This window comes from Sander vitreus, chromosome 3 (assembly GCF_031162955.1).
Source record: "Sander vitreus isolate 19-12246 chromosome 3, sanVit1, whole genome shotgun sequence".
NCBI classification, from domain to species: domain Eukaryota; kingdom Metazoa; phylum Chordata; class Actinopteri; order Perciformes; family Percidae; genus Sander; species Sander vitreus.
The window spans coordinates 27,251,992-27,279,337 of NC_135857.1; the positions used below are offsets into that span (position 1 = coordinate 27,251,992).

General features: G+C 41.9%; 1 protein-coding gene across 3 annotated transcripts; it reads right to left on the reverse strand.

The window, feature by feature from the left end:
• On the reverse strand, positions 1–27,345 carry pax3b (paired box 3b). Of its 3 annotated transcripts, none has more exons than XM_078246765.1 (9): positions 26,971–27,345; positions 26,230–26,465; positions 25,861–25,990; positions 25,204–25,347; positions 11,222–11,421; positions 10,035–10,200; positions 9,105–9,310; positions 5,466–5,745; positions 1–1,755 (listed from the first exon to the last, which is right to left on the reverse strand). In XM_078246765.1, exons 1-9 carry the CDS (start codon positions 27,053–27,055, stop codon positions 1,721–1,723), a joined length of 1,482 nt encoding a protein of 493 aa, XP_078102891.1. In that variant the 5' UTR covers positions 27,056–27,345; the 3' UTR covers positions 1–1,720. The 3 variants fall into 3 exon arrangements, with proteins under 3 accessions (XP_078102891.1, XP_078102892.1, XP_078102890.1); XM_078246766.1 differs by having other exon boundaries at positions 5,461–5,745; XM_078246764.1 differs by lacking the exon at positions 26,971–27,345 and having other exon boundaries at positions 5,466–5,748; positions 26,230–26,461.
• Position 27,346: the final 1 nt, after the last annotated feature.

Consider the following 27,346-nt stretch of genomic DNA (forward strand, 5'->3'; position numbering starts at 1 on the left):
TATTTTCAGAATTTTTATTTTAATATAAATAGTAGTGATAATGCGCTTGTACACATGACATTATGTCATATCGCTTTGTCAAATAATACCAAAAAATATATCAAAGGAATTAAAAGGACTGGTAAATTCTACCAGACAGATTTACAAAACAAGAGTGCTTATGAAGGCATTCTGTTATTCTGAACCGTAGTTTGATGGATAAAGTATTGCCACTCACTTGTACATTGTGGGAATTTTTACCACGACACTGTTGACGTACAGAACATTTGAGACAATAAATATGTCTGGAATGCGTTAGAAACCTAATCAACATGTTCATGAGTATGCACAATAGAAACAAGAAGAGGTCCCAAGCAACACAACAAAAAAATAAAGTACAGTTTTGGCTTTGTCATTCCTGGTAATTTTCTGTTTACATTGGCAGTCCTCATGACACTACACTGAGTTAGGTCCTTATAAATGTGGTCCTCAGTGAGCTGTTCCAGCAATATTAACCATGTTTCAAATTAGTTTTGGACCCAAAAGCCTTCAAAGGCACATGTGTTGTTCCTTTGCAAAGTCCCAAACTAGATCCAGAGAATGAATCTGAACTCTTTCGTAAGACTTTAAAAGGCACATTAGATTTTTTTTTTTTTATTGTTTTCATTGTGAGGTCGAGTCTAAGATACATGATATTGCACTTCTGGTCAGATGGGAGAATGGCTGTCTAAACTCTCTCGGTTTCTCAAGTGTTTCTCGGTCGTGACTTGTGACCTGGTGGCTTTTTCTCGCCGGGAGAGGATCTTTAAAGGGTTTTTAACCCTGTGATCGATGTTGCCTATCCCTCCCCCCTTCCTTTAAAGCCACTTCTCCGCCACCCTCCTCTACTGCTCTCTCATCTGTCACTTTCCCTAAAGTCACCCCTTGACCTCCTCGGAGTTCCTCTCTAAAACTACAAAAGGCCAGGATCCCTGCCTCACCGTCCGAAACATCAATGAGACAGAAAGGCAAGAGGAGAGGGGGGGGGGGAAGGTAGGAGGAGGTAGGAGGAATGTTTGAATGAACTTTCACTGCAGTACAGCTATGGTGTACATTAGAGTTTCTGATACAATAAAACCCTCAGATTTGTTTCCTCACGTTTGTTTTCTCTGTCTCTGGAATTTCTCTCCATGTGTGGGATGCAGAGATCTCAAATAAATGCAAAAAAAAAAATCAACAAAGCCCTTTTCTTTTCCCCCTTTCTGCAGATACAATTTGGGGATTAATTAGGGGATACATGGAATTTTATATGTACTCATGTGGCCCTAAGATATGTAAACATGTTTCTTCAAGCATTGCCTCAAAGGCTGGCAGATTATGACGAAGAGATTTGGGTTTGCTGTCCTCACAAAGACCCCACAGGCAGAGTCCACGAATGGTGTTTGGTCACTAGAGTTTCCTGTGGAAAGTGCCGCGTCATGGCACTGTAGATGGTCCACTGCACCAACCTCATTAAGCGCTGACGTCTCTGCCGTTCATCTGATGCAATGTTCACAGTCAATCAACAGTTTTTGGTCTGATATTCCTTCTTGTGGTCCCTTCTTCTTTTTGTCAATTTCTCCAACAACAATTAATAATAAAAATGTCCTGCAGTAGAGAATGTGTCCTGGTAAATGGTAGCAAAATTAATTTTGGTCCGGATATTACAAGATTTCCATCACTGTAGACACAAATGTCCCTCTGTGAAGTCCGAAGCTCTTGATCAGGTGATTTCAGGCCTCAGATAAGAAAGGGCACCTGTAAAAAAGAGGATGAAACAGTTGTTAAATAACTAGTGAAAAGGGATTTGGAGAAAAAAATAAGGTGGAAAGATGATAAAAAGAGATATATGGCCGCAGTAAATTTTTGGGCACATGTTTTAGCGTTACATTCCGCTAACATGTGGCTATTGTTAGCCTAGCATGTGCTAATAGTGGTTTGGGGTGTAAGGTCAATGGAGGGAGGGAACAGGAGTGTGAGGATGCCTCAAATAAATACAATATTTCTCACACTCAGAAGCAGCTAAGTCTGCAACGTAACATGTTACATAATACTCAAGTCTACACCCCCAGAAGATTTTGACAAGATTTCCCCAAAAAGTTTATTTTGTCATACTTTATATATATTTAGTTAAGTGTTCACTTGTGTCTTCTGTAAATTATATTTCCCAACATGATCTAAAAGCTTCTTTAAAGCCTCCTCCACGCTGCCAGTAATAACATTTTGGTAAAGACATTCTGAATAATTTGTATGTTAAAAACTCAATATGTAGAAAAGACCCCAACAGAACAATACACAATAAAGAGTTGTGTCTCTGTGGTTGCAGATCCTTGCTCTGATGCACCGGAAGTGTTGTGTTTTATGTCGCTGACTTGAGTAGTTAGTCTGAGCTTCGATTGCCATCATGGCTGAGCAGATGAAGAAACACATTCATCAACAGAAAATCCAAAGAGAAAGACCGAACTGGGCACAAGAATTGACAGGTGACCGCTGCAAAGGGCTGTGCAAAAAAACGCAGCATGGCCTGCTTAGCAACTTACTAAATAAAAACAAACAAGTATATCACGGATTTCCACTGTTGCTGTTTCCGAGAGTCAGTCCAGTGAGAGCTACATCGTCGTTAAAACTGTGCAGCAGTGTGGACCTGTCTCTTACACTGGAACCTGGAGCAGCACTCTCCAACACTGCTTCCCCAGCTGACCTCAGTCCGAGCACCTGTTTCTAATAGCCGTCCTGCCAGAGGCTATTAGGATCCGTCCACCCCCAGAAAGGACCTTTTCTCTGCAGCTCCAAACCCAACCGCACACTGGCTATCCAGTCACACTGATTAATCACATCAAGATGGACTGCTCGGGCTTGTAATGCTGTGTAGGTGTATGTGAGTGTGTGTGCTGTCCTGGTGGCTGCCTTTAAGCTTGTGTGTGTGTGTATGTGTGTGTGTGTGTGTGTGTGTGTGTGTGTGTGTGTGTGTGTGTGTGTGTGTGTGTGTGTGTGTGTGTGTGTGTGTGTGTGTGTGTGTGTATATGTGTCCACGCACGGTGACAGAGAAGTTTTTCATGTGTGTCACCCTAATTCTTTATTCTATTTACTTTGAGATATCTGACCGAGATATTTCATTGGACATTTGCTGCTCTCGGATATTAAGTCAGATATTCATTTGATACACATGCAGTCAGATTTGTTGGACCCCTGCCACGCTCTTTGAAGGGCCCGTTGTCTCGAGGTTGCCACAAGGTCAGTGGATGAACCTGATTGGTCAACCCCCTGTAGACCAAAATTGGAAACGGCGGCCGCTGTAATCACGGTGTGACGGAAAACGACGTTGCCTTCCAAATTTCTATGGAGATTTGTTTGAAGTTGATTTTAACCCTTAACGTAACAGTAATGTGAAGTGAAAAGACCCTCTCACTGCTGGAGAGGTAGGTATTCTCTAAGGGCAAACAGTCCGAGGAGGGCTATCAAGCACTACTGCAGCTACACTTTACCCTGATGGGAGTTGACTCGGCAGAGTACCGAACCGCAGTATCAGTGCTGGGCTGATCACTTCATAGATGCAATCAGATCTGCACAATTAACCTCAACACTTGAGACTGCATGATTGGCCTCGGAGAAATGTTAGCTGCCTTTAACAAGCAGTACTACAACGACCTGAATCAAAGCAAGGAATTTGCGGTTACAAATTATGTCTCGCTACCAGAACACCCAATAACCATACACTGTGTCGGCTGACTTGGTTCAGATTTTCATCTTAATTTTTTCACTCAAAAGGGTGAAAGGCCACTATAAAACCAGTCAGCGGTTTGCACTAGACAATTGGAAAAGTCTTTACATATCAGTTCATAGATTAAAAAACTGTTACAAAAAACATGTCAGCAACTGCAACAGCACAACTACTGCTTTGTAAAACCATTCACATCGTTTCAAAATCATGACTGAAACACGGAAGCTGCATGATGACCGTCATCTTTATACTGTCTATTAATCAAGCTATGTCAGTGTTCTCTCTCTCTCTCTCTCTCTCTCTCTCTCTCTCTCTCTCCTTGCTCTCTTTACATTTAGTTTTCTATCCCAGGATCAGGCTGAGTTTGTTCAAACCAATTTTACATGAAGAACTATCAAATTGCACAAAATCCCAAGGAGGACAATTGAATACGTGATTTATCTGATCTCAGTTAGAAACCCAAAATGTTCAGACTGCAAAGGGACTCAGACAGAAATACATGACGCTCATAAGCTCTTCCCTATTCAATATGATTCAAGTTTTCATGTCAGGACCAGGCTACCTAATGACAAAAAAATGTGTCCCATTCTTTAAAGCATGTCAAGCACTACCTAAAGATTATAAACTAAGTGCATGCTGTGTGAATAGAGTCAACTGATAGTGGCAATGGTGGAATGTAACTAGTAAAGTCAAGTATATTTAGTACTGTACTTAAGTACAAGTTTGAGGTACTTGGCTTGGAGTATTTCTATTTAATGCTACTTCATACTTATACTCCACCACATTTCAGAGGTAAATATTGTACTCTTTACTCCACTATATTTAGTTTAGTTTTATAATATTATACATATACATGAACCTCGAACCAGCTACAACATTACTTATTTATTTATTTGATAAGGAAGATGCACAATACACGTATTGCACCAGATATAGTCTATATCCTTGATGTTCTACTTCCGGGATTGCTCCGTTGCCATAGGAAAAACCGCCAGATTTCACTCATTTAGGCCGGATAGCCGTTGCCTTGGGCTTCCTTTGTGTTGGTATTTTAAACTCCAGTCGATATATGAGGACTATGGTTAACCTTTTGTCAGATCTCTGCAAGTTAAATCCCGACAGCTAGCTAGACTATCTGTCCAGTCTGAGTTTTCTGTTGCACGACTAAAACAACTTTTAAACGTACACGTTCCACCAAAACAAGTTCCTTCCGAGCCTATTTTGAAGCTGCACCGTGGCTTTTCTCCGGTGCATGGCACCGCCCAAGACGATTGTGATTGGTTTAAAGAAATGCCAATAACCCCGAATGCTATGTGGTGTAGCCAGACAGACTCCAGCGCGCTTTGGAGGAGGGTCTGGCAAAGCGAGACTACACCAGATATAACTAATACTAATACTTCTTGCATCACTGGATGATGGTGGCCAACAGTCAAATTTCTTAACTGGCTTAAAAGTGTGGAATATGGATGGAGAAGCTTAGTCTGCTATAGCATTTCTTCTTATTAGTCCTTATTATGCTGCTTATACTCCTTTTGCTGCTGGCGTTTGCGGGTTTTTTCAGTACCTGCTCTGGAAAACTTTTAAGTCACTCTTAACTCAAGTTTTTATTTTTATTTTTAAGAAATGAGTAAATGTGTAAGCAATGACTATTATCATTACATATGGTATGATTTTTTGTATTTGTTCGTGCAGGTATGGGCGTGGAAGTAAAAGGTGAGAATAAAAAGGTGAAGTGTATTGACCTTACTTTGTCCGTACTGGCCGTACTGGTAGGACGCCACGTGGTCGACGGTGTAGCCCGGTGAGCTGTAGGACGGGGGGCAGTAGGACTGGGAGCTAGGCAGGGAGGGCAAAGCTGACATGGAGGGAACGCTGGTGAGACCCTCCAGGCCCTTGATGTGATCCATGCGTTGGCTGCAGCTGGCGGCCATGCCAGCAGGGGGCTCAAGGCCACCCGTCAGAGGGGAGATGGCGTAGTCACCTTGGGGCTGATGTGGCACACCGCCAGGGTTCAGCAGACCCATCACCTGCTTGGAAGGAAAGAAAGAAGGAATGAAGAAGAGAGTTAAATTAGTTTTGTAAACTGTCAGAGCACTGTGAGTGGCTCTAATGTAAGGAGGACTTGCAGTGTTGTTGCGGTAGCGAATACAGTTAACTTGTGTTGAAAATGAGCAGAAGACAATGGATGTGTCCCCTTCCATTTGTTTGCTCATGTAGACTTCATACTATAAATACAATTATTAAAAGCAGGCTGAATTTCTTTAAATTACAGTGATTGACCCTAACCCTAGCCATATTTTTTAACAGACAAGAAGTGTGCAGCATCATATGTGACGTGAAGACATGTTTTCTGTTGTGTTCTGACAAGGCTTTATAATATAGAAAATATATGTAATTTTTTGCATTCAAGCACAGGAGTGTGTGTAATATGTACCGTGTGTAATATGTGTCTTGGTGTCTGCAACACAGACACCAAGACAAACACACACTCAGACACACATAGGAAATCCCCCTGTCGCGGACATCAAAAGGCTCCAAGCAGGCCCGTCCCTGCAGATATACTGTAGCACCAGAAAGGAAGAATTAAGCAATTTGTCTCACATCCACGGCTCCACTTATTCTAAAATTCCTTTTGGACGCTGTTCCAAAAACCCATGGCACAAGATAACAACTTATCTCAGGGAAAGATATGCCGGCAAAGATAACACAGAAGAAAGGTCTGCATGAGCTCGGCTCAGTTCGACCTCTGAATAGATTTGCAGTTTGAGAAATCCGTTAGCTCTTGACCTGTTCTTTATTAGCAACCAGATAATCAAATTTGGGGGAATATTCCTTGGCCAGCAACGGACGGAAAAGAGCTGTGGGGCAAAGTGTTTCAACTAGTTTCAAAACTGACTTGATACTACCTACCCCCCTTCAATGCTCGCTGACTTTACCTGTCCATCATCAAAGTGCTCAGTAAACCGTTAATAAGAAATTAAGACTGGCTTCATCCCTTATGAAAGTAACTCTAACTGAATCTGCTACCTCTAAATGTATCATATCCCACCTCCTTCTCAACCGAGCAAAGCCCTCAAGGCTCAGTTGCCTAATAAGAAGCAGGTACGCTGCGCTTTGGGTCCTCTTGGCCCTCTAAGTGACATATTATTCTACATCCACACACACACATGGCCCTGCTTAAATCATTTCCCAAGTAGGGGAGGTGAATGGAGGAGTCCATGTTGATTTGGAGAGGGGAGTTGCGTTTCCTCTTATGCCCGGTAACAGTTTCCTAGAAAATTAACCTGCTTTTGGAGGGTTTGGCCTAAAACAGAAAGAAAGTAAGGATATGTTTCTGCTTAAACAAGCCACAGGGAGCAAGGATACATGCTCTTTAAACTGATGGATTTTTTGGTGACTTTCCTCTTTGTGCTTTTGTCTGATTGCCTATCTCTTTATCAATCTCCTTCCCATTATCCCTCTCTCCCAAGCCTCTCCCTGCCTCATGAGATGCCTGCTGGCTGGCCCATCCAGGGTGTTTCATATTGGAACCCTGTCGTTGCCAGCGGCCTGAATCAGTACGTCCAGGACTTAGCAGCGAAGAATGTCGGGATGGGGCAGGGGGGGGAACATCTGAGACGGGACATTCCTTTCCCGCTGTATGAAATATATACAAATAAATTAGAACCTTTGCTATTACATGGAGGAATGTTGAGGCAAACATTTTAAGAATGCAATCACAAGAATCTTCCCTTGAGGATATAGCATAACATGGAGTGTGTAGCAGTGTTTGTGGACATATACATGACCATGAGAATGCTGTGTCTAGCTGCCTTTAAGCACAATATTGTTTGTAAAGTATATTCAGTTTGTTCATGTTTTATGCATGCAGCAGTGTATCTCTGCATGTTTGTAAGCACACATGATGTTTGTTCAGTGTGTAAAAGTAAAAGCGGACTCGGCAAATAGCATTTTCAGAGAGAGGAATGCACACACTTATTGCCCCAAACACATAGAACAAAATGGCCGAAAAATAAAAAGTAGTGTGCACTTATTTTTGAATAAAAAATGCTAATTGATCAGTGTATTGCTGCTGTATTGGAAATAACAAATGCAGTAATCAATCTTCCAATCTAAACAGAAGGTTGAAAAGTTGACTTAGCCATGCTGCTCAACCATGTCGTGTAATATTTGTGTAAAAGATGTTGCAAAATCCTTAACTGATCCTCAAAACGTCATGGAGTAGATCAATTATCTACACTGTGTGTGTGTGTGTGTGTGTGTGTGTGTGTGTGTGTGTGTGTGTGTGTGTGTGTGTGTGTGTGTGTGTGTGTGTGTGTGTGTGTGTGTGTGTGTGTGTGTGTGTGTGTCTGTAATTATGTGGACCTGTGCGTGTGTGTGTATTCGTGCGAGTGTGTCTCTGTCTTCACACTGCTGCGGCCTGTTCTCTGAGGAGTCAGACTGTGCCAGGCTGAAATCTCATTTTCTGCTTGTTAAGGTCTAACTCCTCTGTCTCCTCTGTTGTACCCTCTGTCTAGGTGCAGAGACCTTGGGACTTCATGCCTGGCTAATTGGCTGTAATTGTCTTTTCACTTCTCATTTGTCACACACTCAATTGTCCTCTGTCCTTCTCAAGTCATTTTACCTTTCCCCTCCAACAGTGAGAAAGCCCTCCTCCAGTACTGCCGAGGAGTGTGTGATTGTAGAGCGTACAGTTTATAGTGTTTAGTAGACAAGTGGATAAATCGGTAAGCAGGCTGGGAGCCTGTGCATTTATGTGTTCCACACCTGCATGAAATATTACTTGAGAAGAGTGTTTGACTTTTCAAAGCTCTTGAGGTATTGTGTGAAGCTGTGTGTCTGACAGGGTAAATCATGCATACCTCAACCGGGTTCAACTCTTTGAAATCATGCTCAAATCTAATTCTGCCCAGCTCTGGCTTGACATGTTATGGGTATTATCCATGCAAGTAAAACTATCTGAGGCTCTAGAGGCATGTACAGTGTCAAACACATTCTGATTCCTGTCAAATTAATACACCACAAAAAACACAAACTTAAATTGTTTGTATTTAGTATTACATTTGTGTTTAAAATAAATTAATCCGATATCAGTTTTCAACTGAAATATTGTGTTTAAGAATTAATAATTTTAAGAATATTATTATTTTTATGGAATCAAATCACATTGTCTTAACAAATTAAGATTAGATTGTTTGTGTTTGTTTGTTTGTTTGTTTATGTATGCACAATTCACCATGGCAAATTCCACATAAGTGTACCTTATTGTGGCAATAAACCCTTTTGTGATTCAGATTTCCTCTGTAAAGTTTAATTATCTTAATCTATTAAATTCAAGACTGACTTTAAGCAGCTCAAAACCACAGTTTTCAGCCTTTAGTCTCACCTGTGGAGAGAGTCCATTTCCTATGGCGGGGTTCATGGGATTGACCGGTCCTCCAAAGCTGTCTGAGTAGCCTGAGAAGGAGTGGCGTCCGGAGGCAAGGCAGTAGGCTGAGCCTCCTTCTACCTGCCCTCCACCGCCGGTGGCTTGGTGGCCCGAGGAGGGAGGGAGAGGCTGGGGCCGATGCACCGTGCTGGGGGGCTCTGACACTATCGAAGGCATCACATGGTAAGTTTAAACACGTGGAAGGATTGTCAGCAAAATGTTGCAGAACACAACTGCTAAGTGGTGAGTACTGGGATAAGTGAAAAGACAATTAAAACCAAAACATCCCACTCTAGCAGAGCTGTTGTTACGGTGTTGAAATTCACTTAAGTAGAAGAAAAAATGCTGGATTCAATAAAAACTTACATTTGTGTATGTTCAAGTGTATTCAAAATGTATAAAGAAAAAAATGTTGATTCTTTTAATACAAAGTTAAGTCTTTTTCATGCAGTGTTAAAGCATATTTTAAATCAACAAACACTTGCAAAATTAACAGTTTCAATAAATATAAGCAATACTTCAAAACATTTAGTTCAACATAATTATTCATAAAAGCAGAAGTGCACACAAATGTTTACTACACCATGTACAGTAACTCACAACTTCTCTCCATGACTTGTACACAGACATACTGTTTACCGTTAACTGAGACTGAGAAGAGCCTTAACATAAAAGCCATCAGAAAGTTGAAAGTGTTGTAACTTAAATAGTTGAAAATTATAAGTGTTATAAGAGCAAATTTTTCTAATTATTTTCCCCAAAAAAACTAAATGTTAGGAGTGTATTATTTGCATCAACAACAAACCCTATGCTCATGGCACTTTGAACTGCTACAGTGTATATTTCTCAACCGCGGCATCCATTATATGAGTCTGTCTCATCTCTTACCTTGTGCTATAGATGAGGGGGGGTAGGGGCTGTCAGAGAGCTGGTAGGGGGAGATGCTGGACATTGCTGAAGGTGGGAAACCCCCTGGGATCAGGTGATTAAATGCCATCAGTTGACTGGCTCCTGCTTGCTTCCTCCACCTCGCCCGCCTGTTGCTGAACCAAACCTAGAACGACAATGACAAGGATTGATTAGTGTGTGTGTGTGTTGTGTGTTCCTCAGACTACCGTGTGCAATCTTACACAATCCAGCTATTGTGTTAGCAGGCAAGTAAAAAAATCGCAACAAAATCTGCTACAGCTATTGACAGCAACTAGTGTAAGACATTCCATTTGTTTAAATGATAAATATACATTCACACACATACATATATGGTACACAAAACAATAACTGTTCTCAGTTCTATCAGAGGGTGAAGCTTAAAAGGAAGGTGAGACATTGTGAATATTATTATTATTATTATTATTATTATTATTATTATTATTATTATTATTAAAATGTGAGAAAAACAAAAGTTGTGTGTGTGTATGGGTTAGATGTGTGTATCATGGCTGGTTGCTCGGAGTGTGTGAGTGACATTCCATGCCCATATGGACGGGGCTCATGCTGAGCCTGCTTACATTCCCATGTGGAGCCTGTGAAGGAGAATTTACTGGACTCCAGATCAGAAATAAGAAAGTCCAGATTGGGCTACTGGGAGTGAGGATGAGAAGTAAGTGTGTGTGTGTGTGTGTGTGTGTGTGTGTGTGTGTGTGTGTGTGTGTGTGTGTGTGTGTGTGTGTGTGTGTGTGTGTGTGTGTGTGTGTGTGTGTGTAGCAAACAGCGATCAGCAGGTTGCTTTTAAATGGTCAAAGAGTGTATAAAGCCACAAGGTTTTTGTTTAGAAGTGTGGGTGCGTATGTGAGGGATGTCCATAGTAAGGGCAGGTCATTACTGTTAATGCACAGCAGTGTGTTAGGTCAGACAGAAGTGAATGTGTGAGCAGACTGTTTGTGCCATGTTTTAAAACATGTTCATGTTTTAACTCCTGTTGAAGGATTTCATGGTTATCTGTGAAGCTGAGGTAAAATGTACAACCCCTGAGCATATGAAACCCTTTTGAAAATCCATCATATAAATTCCTGTGATTCACAAGCTAAAATCAGTTTTTCTCTCTCTTCAGTTCCTAAAAACCACTTTGTAGGTACCTGAACTCTGGCCTCGGTGAGTTTGGCCCTCTGGGCGAGCTCCTCCCTGGTGTAGATGTCAGGGTAGTGGGTTCTCTCGAAGGCCCTCTCCAGCTCCTCCAGTTGCTCTGCTGTGAAGGTGGTCCGACTGCGCCGCTGCTTCCTCTTTAGCGGCAGATCAGGCTCAGACTCAACATCTGAGCCCTCATCTGAGTGACTCGCTGTTCAAACACATAAGAAGAAAATAAGAAAACAGTCAGGATGAGATTTTCTCCCAATATCAGGTGTTTAATAGAGCAAAAGTTGCCTGCTCCTGAAATTATTAAAGTTTCTTCCTGATAACCCCACTTACACACACACACACACACACACACACACACACACACACACACACACACACAGCTTCAGCAGAGTCAGTCTATAAATCCAAAAGTGAACACCCTTTGACACCCTGTTGAACAGCACACATGCTGGTGTTATAGACCGTCACAGTGGTGTGGGTGAATATTTTTGTGATAATAGGGTAGCTGTAACATTTAACAGAATGGCAAAATGTCAACTGATTTGCTCTCTGTTTTCACTTGTTTACTCATATTTTTCACTTATAGAAGGTGGGTTATTTCTTTTCTGTACACACTAACACACACACACACACACACACACACAAACAAACACCATAAGGTATTGGTCCTCATGGTCTTGTAGCCAAACAGACCTCCTTTCAGAAGAAATATTCTGAGCCTCAGGAATAATCCCACTGGACAAGGTTCCCAGAGCACCACAGGGGGACTGGTAGACTAAAAGTCACACAAAAGGCTAATTTGGATCCAGGGGCCATTCTTCGAGTGTGTGTGTGTGTGTGTGTGTGTGTGTGTGTGTGTGTGTGTGTGTGTGTGTGTGTGTGTGTGTGTGTGTGTGTGTGTGTGTGTGGACAGTAGGAGTGGAGGGTAGGTTATCTAAAACCAAGCTAAGTAGGAGTATATATGAATCAATTTTCTCTCTTCAAATTTCTCTTTCTTTTCTCTCTGTCTTGTCCCAAGTATTCACAGTTCGGACAGGGCAATTTTCAACACAATTTCTGCAGCAGCTGTGCAGATGATAATAAGAAATCACAGTGAGTCAGTCTCAAGTCTTAGGATATAAGTCATCAAGTCCAGAGTCTAAATGGGACATTAAATGTTTAGCAAGAAAAAAGTGTGCAGTACCAATTTACCGTATAAACAAAATAAATCTAATTATTACTAATAGTTATCCCAAGTAATTATCCCTATATCTACAGTCTAGTGTCAAGCTAATAACATTTTTGACTCCCAACTCACACACACACACACACACACACACACACACACACACACACACACACACACACACACACACACTAATTACTGTTACTGGATCTAGGGCATCAATTATCAACTACTTTCATTACCGATTCATTTTTGAATACATCAACTGTTTTGTCAGAGCTCCTCCCTGGTGTCACATTTGAGAAGCTGTCACCATAGAACATTTGGCCTTTTTGCTTGATAAATGACGTACACCCTTCTTAAAATTGATGTTTTATAATTTTTTGTATCAATCCACTAATTGATTGAATCAATATCTGAAATTTGAGAAATACATAAGTGGTTCTTTTGACTTGTCACCTAGTGTGATCGTCGGCCTGACTGAGCTGCAGTGATATCATGTGTCCTGACGGCTTTTGTGTTTCTATTTTTCATCTGTGTCTCAGATCAGTATTAATACTATTGTGAACTAAGTTCTATAAGCTGGCAGCTTGGTTTTTAACTCACTACTTCAAACACTCCATTGGCTCCCTTCTAAGTTCACCAAGGCCAAAGTCCCACTTTTTGTGTTACACCTAATTAATTCCCTCTCAGCACAGGGGAAGTTTTGTGTGCAACACTGTATTAGTTCCCCCTCAGAAGCAACAATAAAATACAAGAGAATCCAAATATCTCAGGGCCCCTCATGTGAAACTGATCCTCTCTCCCCCTTCGGCGATTTTCTCCTTGCAACACCAATAGCAGTGGGAGTCAACTTAACATGCATTAGGAGCAAATTGGTAAAGAAACATTCAAGCATGAGGGAGGCAATAAGTAAAATATTTTCAAAGGAGGAGTGAGAGAAATGGAGACATTGCCTTAAGCCTCTGCTGAATATCTTGCAATTTTGCACTCAGATTGCTGATTGCTAGCTCTGTATCCACCTGTGTGTGAGTTCAGCATTTTAACAGAAATGATACGCTACCACTCTCCTCTGCAGAGACAAGAGAAGACACTTCAAAATGGCCACTGTGAATTACGATTTACTTTCATCAGCAGTTTTGGAATTTTATCACGGGGTGGTGACAAAATCTTTCCAGCTTTTCAGGCCCCAACCAAACAAAAAACACACAAACATTTTCACCAACCTATGACTAGTGGGGGTTACAGGACTTGTGTTTTAGATGGTGGGGAAGGAATTCTGGGTTATAGAGTGCGAGGCTTTGGAGTTTTGGACAGGATGGCTGAAAAACAAGAGATGAGGCCTTTTGTAGCCTCCCCCTCCAGTTTCTGCATGGAGGAGGGCTGCTAGGAATGCTTTTTCGCTTTTGTAGCCCCCCCCCCCCCCCCCGACTTTAGCAGCATGCACGTTCCTCAGCATTTCACAGGGATTTGGGCCCTGGGAAAGCTGAGGCGGCCACGAAAATTCTTAATCACTTTGGAATTACCTATCGGTTATGACTGCTACCAAGGTTTTGAGAACTTTTCAAAAGAAGCGACAGAGTGGCACCTCTGAAGTCTCAGGAGTCTAGTCGTGATACAACCCTGAATCAGATCCTTTACAGAGGACTTAAGCGGACTCATTTGTTTCACTTCGCTTCGTTAGTTTATACATCACAAGGTACAGCCAGATAAGACGACGGGACAAAATGATAACGATGTTTGTGGGGAAGCAGGGTCAGTGGAACAAAATGACACAGAGAGAGAGCAGATGCATGGGCTGAACATCATATGGCTGACAGGTAGAACACTAAGAGATAAAAATGGCTACTAGCTTGTATAAAACACATTAAGAGAAAACGTCACACTTGCACATTTTTCTCTTCAAACAATAGCAAACTCCTAAATTACCCCACAAACTTTTTGCACTTGGGCACGCCACTCTCCTTAAACAATCGCCACCTTCTTCTTCCTCTTCTTTCTCTCGTTCTCCCTCCTTCTCACCCTCTCTCTCAGCCTCTCTTTGTCTCCCTTCTCCCCATCTCTCTCTTTTCCACCCATATTTCTCCCTGTGACTCTCGGGCTCTTTGTTGCTCCACAGAGCTCAGGTCTTTGCCGGCGATTTCCACGGTCCATCTGTGGAATCCGTCATGGCTCCCTCGGCCCTTCACAGTGGAGGGCTGTCACCTGCCCCACGGGGGAGCTGTGGGGGGGGGGACATAAAGAGGCTCCGCAGAGGGCTTGGGGGAGGTGGGGTGGATGGGTGCACAGCCGGGGGGCATTCTACCCCTCCCCCCACAAAAAAAACACCCCCTTTCCTCCAGAGGGAACTGTAAGAGCACCTGAGGGGGTGAGAAGGGCAGTGCAGGGCAACAGGGACTGTTGTTACCGATGTAAATGTCCCCATGGGGATAGTCTGTCTGGGCATCTGTGTTGGTTTTTGTTGTTGTTGTTGTTGGTGGTGGTGGTGGTGGAAGCAAGCATTGATGGCTTGTGGACCCTCTTCAATGCATGGACACTAGCTGAAGTAAAAGGAAGTACGTCCCTCCCGATGATTTCCTCCATCTCCGTCTCTTTTCTTAGTTTTTCTCAGTACTTACTCAAAAGTATCAGGTGTGTTTCTGCCTTGTCCAGGAAAATACATAGTCTACATTTATCAGTTTACTGGGAATGGTAAAGGCATAAAATAAGATGTCCAAAAACTAGATTTTAAAAATACCATTGGCTAGGTTTATTCATTTTTTTAATTATTTTGAGAAACTTTGTGTTCAAAAACTTCACTTTCTTATGAAACTGTTCCAATGGAAATCAAATTTTGACGTATGACATATGTAGCCATAAAACCTGTGTGGAAATCAATTAAAACTGATCTTCTGCTTTTATATAAAATCACAAAAACCTGAAAATGAGATATGACTTTTAGATATGCGCCCTACTAAAAGTAATTTTCACTGTGGCTTTCAGGTAGTAAAAGCAACTTGTTTAGGTGATGGATAATCATTTTTACGACATCCTTGAATTTTGAATTAATTAGAGAATAATACTTTTTTTTTTTTTTTTTAGAAGCATTTTTGGCAATTGCAATCTAAACTCACCGTAACTTGCTGTATTGTGTTTGTGTGTGTGTGTGCGTGTGTGTGTGTGTGTGTGTGTGTGTGTGTGTGAGTGTGTGTGTGTGTGTGTGTGTGTGTGTGTGTTAAGGACACTGTAAAGCCTTATGCATGTCTGCTTACGCATCATCCACATGCCTAGAATTCTAAAATATAATGTAATGCAAATTAAAGTGGCAGGTGTTGAAGATCACAGGGTGACACACAGGGTGTAAAGGGGGTTTTAGAAGCAACCTTGTGCCAACACAGAGGGCAGCCACCCAATCACCCCTGAATCTCACTACTCCCCACAGTTTGGCTCAGGAGCTCATAAACACACACACACAAAGACTGCAGCACTCCAAGCACATGACCGTGTACACACATGTCCACAGCACTGGGCTTCCCCTGATTCTACATGCATTTTAAGGCTACGTTAATCGAGCTTGTCAGCCTTGAGGCGTCCATTAACATGCTCCCCCTGCTCACATGCCTTTCAGTGTGGTCAAGCACACACGCACACACACGCACACACACACACACACACACACTCACACATGCACTTTCCAAAATTATCAGCATCAGGATATATATTACCTCTTACCGAGACAAAGAGGAGGAGAGGGAAGAGTAGAAAAGACTGAAACCTTTCCCCTGCTCCTCTCTTGATCTTTTCCAACCTTGTAAACCTGTGGTTTCAGAGTGCCCCATTTGCCGTCATCGCCTCGCTATCCCTAAGATCTGATCACAACGATTTGGCACCGTCAAATAGCCTTGGCCAATCAAATTATCCACTCTAACCCTCATATCGCTGCCTGCCTGTATACATATGCTATATCTTAAAATGCTGTATTTATAGCCCTTGTAAACACTTGACTTCTCTCTGTATATTTTTGCTCCACCTCAGCTTTAAAGAGCGGGGGGTTGCAGACATGGTACTGGCTCTTGTCAGTTCATCAAAATATGAGAAAATATGAGGCTTAAAAGGGTAAAATTATCTGAGCAAGAAAAGGCCTGGAAAGGAGCCTCGACAAGATTGCCCGGGAGCCGAGGAGCATTAAGCCGCAAAATAAGAGAGGAGCAGTTGGAACGGGGTGGGTGGAAGGGGGCAGAGGAGAAAAGAAAACTGTTTAATTTAACCAAACTAAAGCCCTGAGAGGCACACAGTGCATGGGACTCCAAGCCAAAACAACCTCTCCGAAGCCAAGAACGCCCAAAATGGATCCCACCGTGCAACGCCATCCCAGGGAAGAGAAAAACAAGGAGCAGAGGAAGGAGGAGAATAGAGGATTTAGCAGAAACAGACTGTTGTAAAGATTTCGGCATTGCTGTTTTTATAGGGGAGGGGGGCATTCGGATAGGGACACAAAAGCTTAAATATGTCCACTGCGACATGATGCAGTACACATTGAGCATGTATGCATGTGCGTGAGGGACAGATAGAGAGGGAGTGAAAGGGGAACTTGGATTTTGGGACTTGGGGGAATTGACTGACCATATGTGGACTATTTACACCCCTCAGCGGACATCCCAGTAACTCTTCTGGGGCTTTGGTTAATAGTTAGGGTAAATTGAGCCTCTGACACATTGCCCCCCTTTTCTCCACCGACCCCGCTCAAAAAAAATCGCAAAACAAAAGGCAGAGGAGACAAACGCAGCATTTATTTGGGCGGGCCGACCATGCTGCTCCTATTCAGGAGCTGTGGGACTAAGTGACTGGCCGACTGCATTAAACAGTATATAGAAGTCAAGACAGGCAGATGCTGGGCTGGATAATGGCTTTACTGACAGCTTATGGACCCATCTGTGACTCTTTCTGGTGGGTTAAGAAAAAGATGGAGTGTGTGTGCGAGTGTGTGTGGATTTTTTGTGTGCGTATGCGTGTGAGAGAGGGGTTGGAGGGCGAACTCACTTGACTTGCTAAGGAGGAGTTTCAACCTTCACAGCTGCCCTGTAAATGAGAGTGTACAAGAGCTGTATGTGTGTGTGTATGTGTGTGTGTGTGTGTGTGTGTGTGTGTGTGTGTGTGTGTGCGCGTGCGCGTGTGTGTGTGTGTGTGTGTGTTTTGTAGCATGGGATTGTGATTACACAAAAAACAAATGATGTGAGCAAACTGTCGTCAGTCACAGCCTTGTTATGCAACAAAAAATGACATGACAAAGGGCATTGGGAGTCTGATGCTGTCAACAAAGGATTATGGGAGTTGTTGAGGATGTAGGGGGGTATCAGGAAATGGTTACCTGTCATTTGTAGCTAAATATGTTTCTAACCCTGTTTCCTGTGTAGCGCTGGGGGAGACTGACCCTCCGTGGCCCTGTGACCCTGCAGTTCTTCCCTGTCTTTTAACTCACAACTCCAGTCAGTGGGGCACTTGTTGAAATCCAACAAGGTTAGCTGTTAACTGTCACTCTCAATTGTTTTAGTTGACAAGGAGGAAGTGTAACAGTTTCATCTCTCTTAATTCTGCTGCCAGGCTGCATCTACTGACTACAGCAGCTATTCATCTTCCTTATGAATTCATGTGAATTTTCAAGAAAATGTAAGGCCATCATGAACAACACAAAAGCATTCCATAAGCACATACAACTGTGGTTTATGTCAAGTACTTTCACCTTAATATCATGGCCATGCTTTAACAATGTAAGAAATCTGATCCAGTGCAATTTCTTTTATGAAATTTTAAGGCAAAAATGCAAGTACAACAGGATCTACTAAGACATTTAGAATAGCAGCAATGTACTGTATAATGCTGCATTCATGTTACATGGGTGAGGGTAGATCTGAGTTTCCTACTTTTTACCTCAACTTTCAGATGGTAAATATTACTAAGGAACTCCTGGTTTGGCAGAGAATCCCTATTTAAACACGGAAATACTGTACCTATAAACAGGTTCTACAGAGCGCTACATTCATTCAAAAAAGTCTGAACAAAATGGATTATTTTCATCACACAGTGCATTTTGTAGCTTACACTGTAAAGCTCGAACACCAGTAGTGTTAAACACAACCAATCTAAACCAATCAAAAACCACAATTCTGTGTCTGCTTGGTGCCTTCAAGTTTGAGAGTGTGCACATTACAAAAGCTATTCCCACATGGCATGACTACAGCATTTTAAACACACATTTTAAGCCTCTTCTCCGTCACGACACAAAAGCTTCTGGGCTAATTAGTTAACAAAGCTCTGAATGAAAGTCAGGCTTCATCAGTCAGGTGATTGACAGCTGACTGTCCCACATCAGCACCGTAGATGCTGCATTTACTGGCCTCCGGCTGGCCTCTGACAACATTTGACACTTAACCCTAACCCCTGATACACACACATGCACATACACTCACATTTAAAAACAACCATGTTCGCAAAAACACAGGCAGATGCATGAGAGGAAAACCCTCGCACTCACATGCTTCCTCACTTTCTCAGACACACACACACACAAACACAGTCATGCACATTAAAAAACAACCTCTCTCCCCCTTTCCCCCCAGCTGTTGTGCCTATAGTGCATACTTGCAGCAGATAAAGAGGGGCCTTATTCTAAGGCGAGCCATTCTACTTGACCTTCGCTGGGCCTTTTCACTCTTTCACTCCCTTCAAACCGTCTTTGGGGCTCGCTCACTCTCAGCTCAATGTGGCTAGTCCATCACGGGTGAAGGCTGGGGCGCTACAGCGGGTCTTGAAGGGGGAATACCCTAAATACCCCCTCCCCCCTACACACACATGCACATACACACACACACGCACATGCCCCCTCCCTCTCAGAAATCACCCTGACTTCAAAGTTGGTGTGCATTCATTAATTGCCCTTTGAATTGATATCAGAGGGTCACAATAAGAGTGTGAAAGGAAAAAGAGGCTTTAATGAACCATAGAGCAGCCATTCATTTGCAGATAACTATGTTTTCATGCTTGAATAGTCATCATGCATGGGCTTATTAGAAAAAACTCATGAGAGAGGGAGGAGAGCAGGATGAGGAGAGAGGGACAGAGAGACAGAGAGAGCCCCGGGGTAGAGGAGAGTGATTTGGTGCTCGGCACTTGGCCCTCATGCCCCCCTTTGCCCTCGTGCCCAGGGACTCACTGAGTGACACATTCATTCTTTCAACAGACAGACAGAGCCCTCTTCACCAGACACTTGGCTCAGGCCAGTAATAGCCAATAGCTATAATAAGATCCAATTGAGAGCTTATTGGTTCCGTCTTTGTCCAATTTGATGAGACAGAAACAGCAACTGGCAACTTATTAGAGCTATAACTACAGATCATTTTCGTTATCAATTAATCTGCTGGTTATTTTCTCGGTTTCGATTAATCGTTTGGTCTATAAAATGGTAGCAAAGGAAAAAATGAATGAAAATTCAAATTTCACAAAGTCTAAAATGTCATCATCTGTCTTGTTTTGTCCGATCACCGGTCCAAAACCCAAATATATTGCAGATAAAAGAACCAAATCCTCATATTGTAGAAGCTAAAACCAGAGAATTTGGGGCAATTGCTAAAAATAAAATACCTAAACGATCAATCTATTACCAAAATAGTTAGCTATTATTTTTCTGTTGTTCGACTTTTTAATTTTCTTTCTTTTCGATTAATTGACTAAGTTGAGCATTACAACTTACATTGAAATGAAATATCATGTTTAATATTCTAAATGGTTAAATCTGTGTGTTCTTATAATTGGTATCTTTGATGACTACTGTTGCATATATCAGAACACTGCTTTAAAAGCCACCATAAGTAAAACAAAAAGGCAAAACAATTGAGCTCATTGATCGTTCATTTAGTATGCAAAAACATATAATAATGAGCAACTGGAAAGATATATAAAAAGTTACTTGCAAATATTCTCATCATGGTGTTATCAAGTGTTATCAGTGAACACGTTACAGTCTGAGTACTTCAAGTTGTTAAGATAACAACTGAAAACAGCTGGTAAACAAAAGTTAATAGAAACGTCTGTCTTTGGTCAAATGCCTCTGCAAAATCCATCATCGCACACTTAACACACTGCTCCATCTGTGCTCTCAACCCATTCTCTGCCTCCACCTCTGCTCCTTTGCTTCTTCCTATCACTCCTCCTCCCTCAGTCCTCTCTTTCCTCTCCTCCTCTCTATGCCCTGGCACTGATCCAGTTTGTGCCCACATATTACATTTGCAGCACGCCATCCTTCACCCCAAGTGGCAGAGAAACCCAAGTTCTTCATTCACTCGCATTATTTACACAAACAAAGTCCTACTCCGTTTCTGTGACAAAGCAAGCTAAATCTTTATGGCTCTTTCATGTATTGTGGGCTCACGGTTCCCTTTTGTCCTCCAGCCATTGGCCTGGGCCCTGGATACAATGAGCCCGGGGGAATGGAGGCAGATTGAAGGAATGCGCCTCAATAAACCTAATTATGACATGATGACTGCGCTCACCATGGTAGGGGTTTTTCAAAGATCCTGGGCTTATTCAATTAGCCCTTTCCAGGATCCCCTTTCACCAAATAAAGTTATCCCTTTGACTGTTTGCATTGCAGAGTGGAATGTGTGTGTGTGTGTGTGTGTGTGTGTGTGTGTGTGTGTGTGTGTGTGCGCCTGCACACGGCCGGCCTAAATGGAAATGTATCAGCCCTCAACAAGGCTCCTCTGTATTATCTGGCTAATTTCACCTAACAAAGTCTGGACTCTAAAAGATACACTGTGAAAATGTGAAGCAGGAGAAGGGAGGAGGCGGGGACACTGCATCTTTTTAATCATTAACTTTGTCTCCAGGGTTAATTACTATGACGCTGGGAGTTTGGTACAGCCCAGAAAAAGGCCTGGAGGGCCAACGTTACTGCCAGATATATAAATATTTAATAGAACATGGGGTGAGGAGGGGGTTTTGAGTAGAAATTTCATTTAACTTTACTTATTGAATGGGAATTTGGAAGAAAATGTGGTTGAATTAATATTGCAATGTCAAAAGATACGCCTTTAGATTACATTTGAATTATTACCATTCAATATTTCATTAATTGAGCAACAGGCTGTAGTGCCTTTTTAAAATAACTGTCACCTTTGGCCATATATTAATGCTCTGAAGCCACCATTCAAGAAAGTCAGAAAACTAGCCAACAGGTATTTGAAAAATAAGTTTTGGTTGTGCATATGCTTATAAAATGCACTGGTGTTATTTTGAAATTTGGCAATATTTCATTTGCTGTTAATATATATTAACTCAAGTTATCTTGTATTAAAAAGTTACAACAAATATGTGTTGTACCAAAGCAGACAAATTCACAAGTACATAGATAAAGGTGGTGGCCAAAATAGCAAATGAAACAACAAATTTAAATCAGAATCAGCTACTTATCAGATTTACTGCAATATACTGTATTTTTAGGCATGACATTTTGAAATTGTAACTTAATATATTTAGAATCAAACCGCAAACGGTTAATAAAGAACTTAATTAGAAACGTTATGGAACTGGACTGACTTCCCTTTGTGCGCTCTGGAGGATGGAGCCAGATATGAAACGAGCTGTGCCCGCAGGCTGAGAGAAACAGAGAGAGAGTAGGACACAGAGGGAGAGGGGCGGTGTTGCTCTCCAGATGAAAGTGAGATGAAATAAAAGAGTCGATTTAATCTGCTTGAAGAGATTTGGGGAGCAAGTGGTGGAGAAGGAGGAGGAGGCGGAGCGGGGAGGGGGGGGGGGCTGGGGGGGGAGAGTTTTCGGAGTTGTGCGCAGTGCAGGACGGGTGGCCGTGGCCCCCATTGTGAAGCTGCGCTCCGGGCCAAACCGGGGCTCTCCGGGGAGAACATTGGTTCCCATTCACCAAAATAACTCTTTAATACACTCCCTCCGTCATTAAATGTGACATAGCACAATATCGACATCATTTAAAAGACATTATTAATGTTCGAGGGGGCAAGGCCGAGATTCATCAAAGAATCAATAATAGATCATAAGTTACGGGCTGGAGACGGCTCAGGACTATTAGCATCATCCTTCAAGGCGGAGAAGGTCGGCCGATTACAGACTGAATATTATCATAAACACAGGAATAAGGCTTTTTCAAAAGCTGCTGAATCAGACAATGTTGTCTTTTCTTTTTTAAAGCTCTGACATCACAGATGCAAAAGGAAAGCAAAACAAGTTTACTGACACTGAAAAATGTAGGCCTGTGTGTAACTTTTTTTTAATTTTTTTTTATAGAAAGACCCCGAAGAGAATTTGATAATTAGTTTAGAGGGTGGCGTGTGTTCCTATTGTGCGCCTTTATCAAAACAAATTGCATTCTACATTTTACTTCGAAAAGAGTAGGCTACATCATACATCACACATAATTGTGCGCGCACACGTGTGCGCAGGTTTTGGGGGCGAGCACGCATCCTTGGGCAATACGTGAGTGGATTTCAGAGGCCTCAATTGTCATTGTGAATGGCAGTGGGCTTCTTTATCCGACCCCAAAAGGAAACATTTTGTAGGTGAAAACGGCCATTTTCCCTCGGTGAACGGGCCCTCTAAACCGTGCCGGAGCGCTCCCTGAATAATTCATCCTTCATTGCGGCCTCATAGTGTGTTTTGTCGGGCTTTTCTGTGGAGAAGCTTTTTCTCTGACTGAATTATAAACAGGATGCCTTCTTCTTTAGCGACGGCCAAAGCTGTTTCCAAGCTGGCCTTTTGTCCGCGCGCAGCCCAAGCGTGAGCCCCAAATAGACTCTCGCGTCTTTGTCTCCCAAGTTCATCCTTGAGCGTCCCGTTGTGCGCGCGAGGCGTGTCTTTGTGAGGAGTTGGAAACCGTTGAACAAATGTTTGATCAACTCATCTGGGGGACATTTTGTCTCCTCAGACTATGAGTCCTTTATCTCTCCTCCCCTCTTTGACTGATGCAGGGACGAAGAAGGTGCTTGCAGGGAAATGGTGGGCTAGCTACATGTTGACATGTCGCTGCTTAAACTGTTTTAAAAAAGTGGAAAGAGAAGAGATTCCTAAGAGATGGAAACTATTTGAACAACTCGTGTTGGGGCTCGTTTTGTCTCTGGTGTTAGCTTATATAGACGAGGATAGATTATTAAGCAGGCCTACCTATCTTATTAAGTGCTAAAATATGAAATGTGTGTCTTTCTTAACTTCATAGGCTACAATATCGCAAGCTCTGAAGTTGGACTGAGAGCGAATTGTCCAATCACCTCCAGTGTTTTCCCCCGGAATTGCCTTGCCCCATTTCAGTGTAGCTGTCACACATTGAGCCCACTGAAAAGTATAATTCACTTTTCCTAAGTGAAAAGAAAAATGTTTAAATTGGTTGCATCCAGTAAGTGATGACAAGCACAGTTTGGTTTCTACAAACAACTCACTGGCGAGACGACTGATCATGGAGGTTGTAATAAATTGGAAAGTACCAGTTTAAAGCCTGTCGAATTTCCACTCTAATGACGTAGGCAAAAAAGTAAAGTAATGACATTAAAAATGGCTAGGCTAACTAAGCCTAATGTAGCTGTATAATAAGCCCCAAACCGCTTTCAAATGTACAATCGGGCTACTGTTTCTGTCTGTGACATTGAAATGAGGGAAACGGAGAAATGTGTTTTATTCCTTGGCTTGCAACACATCCTATACCACTTTACGCAGTTTTAAACAAGATTTGGCTTAGACACTGTCAAATATTTAAGAGTCTTTGTTAGCAGGAGTGGAATAAAGTCATAAAGTGATGTCACTTGTTTCGAAAAATCACTTTGGGTTTGAATTTGGTTTCAGTCTATTCGGCCTTGTTTAAATCCATAAGAAAAAAAGAAATAAAACAACTTAAATTGCATTTGAATGAATTTCACGTGTTAAATAAAATGTATGATTTTTATAAAGCTGAATAGCTTTTGCAGGAGGTCCCACTGAACGCTGTTTGAAACACTAATACAAATTGATTTGTTGCATAAAACAATAGCACCACGCACAATGTATTAAGGCATTACACTCAAATATAGTGGAATCGTTTCTAATGTTGTGGACGGCTTCTCGAATCCACAAGAATGAAATTAGTATTATATATAAATAGGTGCATCCTAATATGCAGACTTACTGTTATTCATCCACACTGGTTTTAAACCACTGCTGAACATACACACCCGCACTCCACATTCTCCTTTCCCGCACAAAGCCATCACCTGCTGTTTGATTTACGGTATATGGCCTCATGGGAAAAGCATTAGCTGGAGAGATATGGTCGATAAAGAATTCCCAACAAAGGACGACACACACTCTCCACCCACAGCCAACAACTTTACAGCATGCTAAAACTCCACAGAGAGGCTAGTTACACGACTAAGGGAAACCATTCTCCTTTACACCCTGCTCTAAAGCAATCAACAGGTTGGAGAGGCTGATAGCGTTTCACAGATTTCTTGAAGTCACCCTGCGAAATGGGAAGGAATTTAAGTCACTGGGAATTATCCCAATTAGATAATATAGGTGGATAAATAGCCTGTTACGTTTTCACTGTCGCTATACTAATATTCCCAAAGTACATTTTAAATAGACAGTTTAGCAATTATATTTAATAACAATTAAAATCACATTCCTTCCATATGGGCTCACTGAGACCGTATCTGATCAATCATGATTCCACTACGCTCTAATGTGTGTGTGGGGGTCACTGATATGAAATAGATAACCCCAGCTAATGTTAGTAGCCAACTTTTTTTTCTTCTACATCAGCCACAATGACTCGAGCAGTTCACTCACATCTGTCTCCCAAGATGCCTTCAATGCTGTGTTTGGCCCTCCGGTCGTTCTCCTCCAACTCTTTCCTCTCGATTTCCTCTTCATCCTCCTCTTCGTCGCATTTCCCCCCGAACTTACTCCGCATGGTGCGACTGATGGAGCTCACTGCAAAAGTTCGTTAAAACAAAAGTAGAAATTACAAAAATAGAAATACAAGAAAAGAAAAGATACTCACAAAGTAGGCTGATGCATTTAAAATAATTGGCACTACTATTAAAATATGACAAAAAAAAAAAACAGGCCATTGATCTGAAATAAAAAACAAAGCCTAGGCTATATTAAGTTGGCAAAAGTCTCTTAAAATTAAAACACGGAAAGAAACGGTAGATTTGTTAAAGGGGGGCATATTTGTTTTTACTTCACTTATGTATTTATTGTATAAATGTATGAAACATTTTCGAGTATGGCTATGATAACCTGTTCAATCGAAGTTCAAATTTATAAAATATAAAAAAATAAAAAAAGATAGAATGTAAACTAGGCTACACGTAGAAAAATCGAATCAAATATATTATAACAGCCTAATAACAATAATAATAATAATAATAATAATAATAATAATAATAATAATAATAATAATAATAGTATTTCAATTAATCTATGACTGCCCTTTTTTACCTGAAGGAACGTTGTTGCGGTCACATATCCCATCCTTCAGTAATTTATCCCGAATCTCCCAGCTAAACATACCCGGGTTTTCCCGCTTGTATTCTTCTATTCTCTTCTCTACGTCCGGCGTTGTTCCCTGCTTCAAAGGTCAGAAAAGTCTCAGTGTTTATTCACTTTGTTGTGGCCCTTGGGGCACAATGCATACATTGCCTTTACATGCTTTAACCTAACAAAAAAAAAACAAGTCAATGTTTTTGTTAAGAATAAGCCAAAGCATTCAGTGTGAATTTATATCAAAATGGTTTAGCCTATACATATTCTACAAAGAGGCTACACATATCGTACAGGAGCCTCTGATCTGCTTTCTCTGGTCCATACCTTGGGTTTGCTGCCACCGATGGCCCCGGGTCTGATGGAGCCTGTCTCTTGGTACCGGCACAGGATTTTGGACACGCAGCCGTGGGAGACCCGGAGCTGTCGGGAGATGACACACGGCCTGATGCCGTGGTGGGCCATCTCCACGATTTTATGTCGGATGTGGTTGGGCAAAGGTCTGCCATTAATGAAAACTCCTCCGAGTTGGTTCACACGGCCTTGACCCAACGGGGTAGACACTATGTAATCAAAATATGAAACGAACGTGTCACCAAAGGGATCTAGTGCGTGCTGTTATAGGTTACACAACACCAGGAGAAGTAAAGTTTTAACTGACCCCCAAATGTAACTGAATACACCAATAACAATATGAAGCAGTCGTTTTATTTTTACTGCTCCAAAAACAGCTGACAATAAATATGTTTGCAAACATACTGTGTAAAAGTAGGCTATCCCATTAAAACATTAACATTATGTAATGTGTAAAGACGAAACATAATGTTAATTGCCTCTATTTCATAGGATATATAGCCTGCAAACAAGTTTGCTAAAAGTTGCTCAAATTACACCAAAAATTGTTAGAAATAAACAGTGAAATACCTTAACCGAGGTAAGGGAGAAGATTGGATGTAAGGTCTATGGCTACATTAAAAGTAATCGTGACTTTTGGCTAACTAGCACAGAAACCCACATATCTTCCGTCAACATCCAGGGCAACCTTCCTTTGGCAATTTTATGCTTTACCTTCCAGTGGGAAACCACTGCGGGGGTAGTTCTGAGCCAGCGTGGGTCGCATCATCCTGGGTATTGACCCCGCCAACGCAGTCATACCTCCAACACCCCAGTGACTAACGATACCTCCTCCTAACGGGGAGGCTGCTGCTCCAACACAGAGTTTACAGCAGGAGGTCGTCGTTGAAATCGCCTTTTCTCCTGTGAGGAAGCTTCCTGAAAGGTTAGCCTCGGTTAGCCTTAGTTAGCCGCACCCGGGCTACAGCCGAGCACCAGTGTATCCCGGGGCAGCCACAACCCTCTGAGGAGTCAAATGTGACGACAAAAAAAAGGAAGAGAATTAAATTTTGTTGATGTTGATACGACTTAGTTTCTCAGTCTCCTCCGT

What these genes read in the sequence shown, in the direction of transcription:
- pax3b (XM_078246765.1), bottom strand. Translation starts at nt 27,055, where the DNA reads ATGACTGCGTTGGCGGGGTCAATACCCAGGATGATGCGACCCACGCTG. An exon ending in GAAATGGACTCTCTCCACAG is followed by an intron (nt 5,746 to 9,104) that starts GTGAGACTAAAG and finishes CCTTCCAAGCAG; the next exon opens with GTGATGGGTCTGCTGAACCC. An exon ending in GTACGGCCAGTACGGACAAA is followed by an intron (nt 1,756 to 5,465) that starts GTAAGGTCAATA and finishes TCTTTTTTACAG; the next exon opens with GTGCCCTTTCTTATCTGAGG.